This window comes from Thamnophis sirtalis, unplaced genomic scaffold, assembly GCF_051295495.1.
Source record: "Thamnophis sirtalis isolate CommonGarterSnake01/CBP01778 unplaced genomic scaffold, rThaSir2_p1.2 scaffold_4, whole genome shotgun sequence".
Classification (NCBI taxonomy): Eukaryota; Metazoa; Chordata; class Lepidosauria; order Squamata; family Natricidae; genus Thamnophis; species Thamnophis sirtalis.
The window spans coordinates 67942241-67948030 of record NW_028261384.1 but is presented as its reverse complement, the minus strand read 5'-3'; the positions used below and the strand labels follow the sequence as shown (position 1 = coordinate 67948030).

Below are 5790 nucleotides of genomic sequence, written 5' to 3'. Positions count from 1 at the left end.
AGAGTTTTGGATAATGCAATTTCCTATTCTGTTTAGCTATTCATTATTAGAATGTACTTTTTCCAATAGCAAGCAATTTCTGTGTGAGCATTCATGAAAAAAAAAGATTTTATGAGTCAAATTATTTTTTCATATTAAAAATAATAAGATTTAATGTTTTGCTATTAGTTTTGCTATTAGTTTTCCAGTAGTAGTAGGTTACTGAAACCCTCTGTACAGAGAGGAGCAAATTCCCACCAATTTTTAAACAATCAGCAAGCATTGTTGAACATGCAGGCAATAAATCCTTGAGTTTACAAATTAATGATGGAAGAAAACTCTTAGATGTGAATGAGACTTTAATTATGGGGATTTTAATAATTTTACTCATTTAAAATAGCAAATTGCATATAATACATTCACAGAAGCATACAGTGTATAGACAACTTTTGCAATTGAATGTTAACTCATTAAAATGAAGTATATCAAGTGAAATTCATTAAAATGAAGTATATCAAGCATTTACTATTTTAATATTACTGGTATTAAGTGCCATTTATATATTCATTTCAAAGCTCTTTTTTATTTAATCCAAAATGAATTTGAAAAGATAATTGTAATAATTGATAAACCCTAACCCTATAGGTACATCATCAGTCAGTGCTGATGTCGAAACATAAAGCTGGAGTAAATGTTGTTACGAAGAAAAAGTGCAGCTGGAAGTTTAAACCAGAATGGTTGGGAGAGTTAGTAAAGACTGAACTGCCAACTTCATCTAGAAAACAGTTAACAAAACTGGGTGACATCTTCACTTATCGTGAAAGTAGTGATGACATTGTTTGCCAGATATGCCAAGATGCTTGTACAGGTGGCACATTCGCCACTGGAAAAAGATGGAACGATTGGAAAATTGATTATTTGAAGTGTCATATCAATCAGAAGATTCACCTGGATTCGATCACTAAACTACAATGCCAGAAATCTGGAGGGCTGTCGAGGCTACTGACTGAAAGTGCAGAAGACAGAGCGAACAGAAAAGAAGTTTCACTGCACAGAAATGCCAATGCTGATGAAGTCAAAATTTTGATTGATAATGTGTTGCTGGCCATAAACATGAATGTGTCAATATTATCAGTCAAAGCCATACATGACCACATAGGCAAGTATGTGTCCATTCCGGAGAGCTGGCACAGCAAGAATTATGGTTTTGAGTTTGTGGAGTGCATCAATGCAGTTGTTCAGAAAGAAGTCATGCATGATCTATGTAATGCCAGTTGTCATACTCTGATTGCTGATGAAAGCACCGATGTATCAGTCACCAAAATGTTGATTTTGTATGTGAAATTCCGCCGGTCTAATGCTGCGATTTATAAGACCGTGTTTGCAGGAATTTTACAGTTGTCAACATGCAACAGCACAACAATCACAACAGCCATAAAAGAGTTCTATGCTACAAACAACATCAACGTTCAAAAGATGGTCATGTTTACGTCAGACAGTGTGTCTGTGATGCTGGGTAAGAATAATGGTGTGGCTGCTCAGCTTCGTCGAGATATATCCCATTTGCTTGAACAGCACTATATGGCACATCGAGAAGACCTGGGGATTGATGATGCGTGTAAGCACGTCTCACTGATGAAAGACATCGAGACTTTACTACGAACTGTCTACATTCTGTTATGCCGCTCTTCTGTGAAGAAAACGGCATTTGCAGAACTAGCAGAAGTTCTTGAGTGTGAATCGGTAGCCTTCAGACTGTTGAATGAAGTACAATGGCTTTCCAGACATTTTGCATTGCGAGCATTAATGAGAAACATTACAGTTTTGGTTGAGTACTGTAAAGAGCAAGCAGAAACACACAGAGACCCAGTTTGTAAATATTGTTACAGAAAGTTGATGGATCCACAGATTCGTGCTGCATTGATTGTGTTTGATGATGTTGTTCACGAATTAGCCGAGTTGAACAAGCTGTTGCAAAGAAGCAACCTGAGACCAATAGAAGTCGTTCAGTTTGTGAAGGCCAGAATAACCAAGCTTCACCTGCAATATTTAGGTGAAACGGTTTACTGGAATAACAAAGCTCACGAATATATGGAGAGCAACCCAGACATTGACATGGCTCCTATACTCAGATTTATTGAACGTTTGTACTTGCATCTTGACAGTCGTTTTTCAGACAATGAGCTGACAGATTGGAATATATTCGAAACTGCTGCTCTGTTGAATGTGAACTCTTTTAATTTTGGGGAAACTGAGATTGCAACTCTGATTGGAAAATACCAGCATTTCTTTGACGATTTGGATGAAGTCAGCATCACATCAGCTGTACAGTCACAATATCGTGACTTCAGATTTCTGGTGTCAGAGAAATTCAAGTCTGGATTAATGCACTCATTTGATGATGTAGTTCATTGCTGTCACATCTGCTGGACATCTGTGCAACATTCCAAGCATCAAGCGCTGATTGTGAGCGAGGTTTCAGCCTGATGAATGCTATCAAGACCAAAGCACGCAATCGGCTGCAAACTGAGCACTTGGATATGCTGATGCGAATCCGATCTTACCAGACTTCAGTGGCGCAGCTTGATCTTGACAAAGTGTACTCGGAATGGTTGTTAAAGAAAGACAGACATGAGAAACTTTAAGATGAGACAGACTTTAAGTGAATAACAGTGTACATTACTGTAAACACTATACAAGTATTTTAATATTTTAATAATATTATAAGTGATACTGATATATAACACTATTAATTAAACGTGTATTTTGAATAAATATAACTTTGACTTTCAAATAATACTGATTTCGTTGTTATCTTGGGTGACATCAGTGAAAAAAATTCAGGTGCTCAGTCATGAAAATATGCCGCTCAAACACTATACTTTTCCGCCCACACTGAAAAAAAATTAGACGGAACATTGATTGCAATGGGTTATTGATGTAAGTAATGATATGTTATGATGGCTATTCATGTTCCAAATTGCTCATGAAATAAACCTCTGATCCTTAAAATAAGAATTGTTTATTGTATTGTTGTCTTGTTCCTTTTATTGGATTCATTTTATGACAGAAAATGGTGCTCGGATGAAACAGATACTTCCGGTGGGTGGGGCCTGACAGGGGAGTTGTTGTTTTTAACAGCTCCTGAATCTTGCCTGCGTTAAACTGTCTAAACAGCAATCCATCAAACTGTTTAGCAGTTTGTTTACCTCTCCTTCGGGCTTAGAAAGAGGCGGCGAGAAACTATGCTTGGGCAGCGCTCTAACTAATCCTCCCAGTCTAAAAATTTGGGAGGAAGGGGGGGCACCCGGCAGCATAGCACCTCCGCATCATGATTTATTCTGCCTTTTGCTGCAGAACGAAGGTCTTCACTCATCCTCAGTACAAAGACTGATTTACTGCTGACTTCAATACGAGCTGAACCAATACTCGTGAACTTCTAATTGTATGTATAAATCCTTAGCTCCATTTATAAAGAATTCCTTCTGATAATTACTTGCTGAAAGATACACAAAATGGCGCTGAGCTGTGTAGGAGGGGTTAGACTTTGATAGCATTCTTACGGAGACTAGAAGTGATTTATTATCAAACTAAATAGCAACTGCTGTATAATTGGTTTGCCTTGACTTATTAATTGACTAAAGAAGATTAAACCTGAGATGGCTTCTAAGCAAAAATTCCCCCCCCCCACGTCCCAAAGTGCCGGGAGCTCGCCAGCTCCCACTACTAAATTACAGTTGTTACTTCCCTCTACTTCTGCAGGGGAGCCTCTGACCAGAGAAATTTTGCAGAAAGAATTAATTGATTCTTTAAAAAATCATGCAGATGCGATGGAAGTAAAAATTAAGGAAGAGATATCTGCTGCTAACAAAGAACTGTCCGAAGAGCTTATGACACGCAATCGAGCGATTAGAGAGGATTTCCTGATGGCTTTTAATTCCCTATCAGGCTACGCATTGGGAATTGAAGACAGGCTAGAAGACCTTAGTGACTCTCATATTAACTTGGCAACGAAGATGGATGTGGTTCAACAAAAGGTTAGCAATGCAGAAAATGAAATTATAATGTTACAGTATAGACATATGGAATTTGCTTTAAGGATAAGGGGCCTCCTAGAGAAAACTCAAGAAAACCTGAAGCAGATTCTCTCTGAAGCCTTTGACCTAATGATGGGAAGGCCAGGAGAGAATTATGACTGGCAAATTGAAAAGGTTTATCGCGTTAACTCCTGGCTTGCAAGACAAAAGCAATTACCAAGAGATATTGTTGTGTATTTTGCTACTAGAGATATGAGGAATACGATATTACAGGAGTCTTACAAAACTAAGCTTCAAATTGGGGGTCAGGAGGTGACTGTATTGAAGGAGATACCACCTAAAATATTGAGATCTAGGAAAGACTATGCTTTTTTAGTCGAAGAGCTTAAAAATCGCCAGATACAGTTTAGATGGGATGCGCCAGCCGGTCTTGCACTCACTTATTTTGGACAAAGATACTGTCTTAATTCAGTATGGAAGGCCCAACATTTCTACAGTACCATATTGAAGGCTGGACAACCCCGCTCCTAGACCCAGAGAAAGAGAACAAGAAGGACATGATAGACAGCAAATCACTCAAGCATCAAGAAGGGCGGATCAACTTCCTCTCTTAGAGGTACAAGAAGCTAAGGAACAAAGACAAACCCGCGTGATTACCAGGTGAATGGAACAGGAACTAAAAACAACAACAAACACATGCCATCATTCAAGAACCTACAGGTGTTACTCTAGAAGCAGTGGGAGGAGCCAGGCCAAAGATTAAATTCCAAGATGTTCAGATGGCTCTTAAAAAGCTTCAGGGAACTAAAGATGGCAACTAAGTTTCTAACTTGGAACATCAATGGCTTAAACTCCCCACAGAAAAGGAAGAAAATAAACCACAATCTTAAACAATTCAAGAATAATATAATTTGCTTGCAAAAAACTCATATTAGATCAACTGATCAAAAATACCTGATTAATACAAGACTTGGACAACACTTTATAGCTTCTGTCCCGAGAAGAAAAATGATATACCATATATACTCAAGTATAAGCTGAGTTTTTCAGCCCACTTTTTGGACTGAAAAAAGCCACCTCGGCTTATACTCGAGTCAGTGAAAAATTTGCCTGAAATGGAGGAGAAAAAGGGGCGGGGCCATGCCACTGGGTGACGCTCGTGAATGGCCCGGCGCCCCTGTGAGTTTCCCCTCCCTCTGTGTCAGTTTGCCGCGCAGTGCACACCGCACCATCCCCCTCCTCACGTTCTAATGTAATGCAGGGCTGTCTTACGATTCCCCTTCCTCCCCCTCCTGCCGCTCTGCAACGATGTCTCACCTCCTCCTTGTTATGGCAAGCAGCCACATAGCGATGTCCCACCTCCTCTGGTACAGTGATCCAATGATAGGAATCACTGTGCTGTGTGTCATAGGAGGTGGGACATCGCTCCTGCGGCTGCACGGGACATCATCATCACAGCGGGACATCAGCATCATGAGGTGAGTGAAGTATTTCATTGAATACACCAGTATTGTGTGATAATAATTTGTTATCCAGAGCAAATTTTTACAATGGCTACTGTATATTTAATGGGCACAGGCAAGCTGTATATGTTATTCAATGGGCAATGGCAGACTATCTAATGTGTTATCCAGAGCATTATTACAATGACTACTGTATATTTAATGGGCACAGGGCAGGCTGTATATGTTATTCAATGGGCAATGGCAGGCTGTATAATTAATGGACACAGGGCAGGTTGTATATTCAATGGGCACAGGCAGGATGTATATTT

At 39.3% G+C, this 5790-nt stretch overlaps 1 protein-coding gene across 1 annotated transcript; it reads left to right on the top strand.

Moving 5' to 3' along the window:
* The first annotated feature begins 257 nt into the window (after positions 1–257).
* On the top strand, positions 258–2466 carry LOC148045899 (E3 SUMO-protein ligase KIAA1586-like). Its single transcript, XM_087714403.1, has one exon. The coding sequence runs from the start codon at positions 646–648 to the stop codon at positions 2464–2466; it is 1821 nt and encodes a 606-aa protein (XP_087570529.1). The 5' UTR covers positions 258–645.
* Positions 2467–5790: the final 3324 nt, after the last annotated feature.

Excerpts from the sequence above, each read along its gene's own strand:
- LOC148045899 (XM_087714403.1), top strand. The coding sequence starts at position 646 with ATGTCGAAACATAAAGCTGGAGTAAATGTTGTTACGAAGAAAAAGTGC.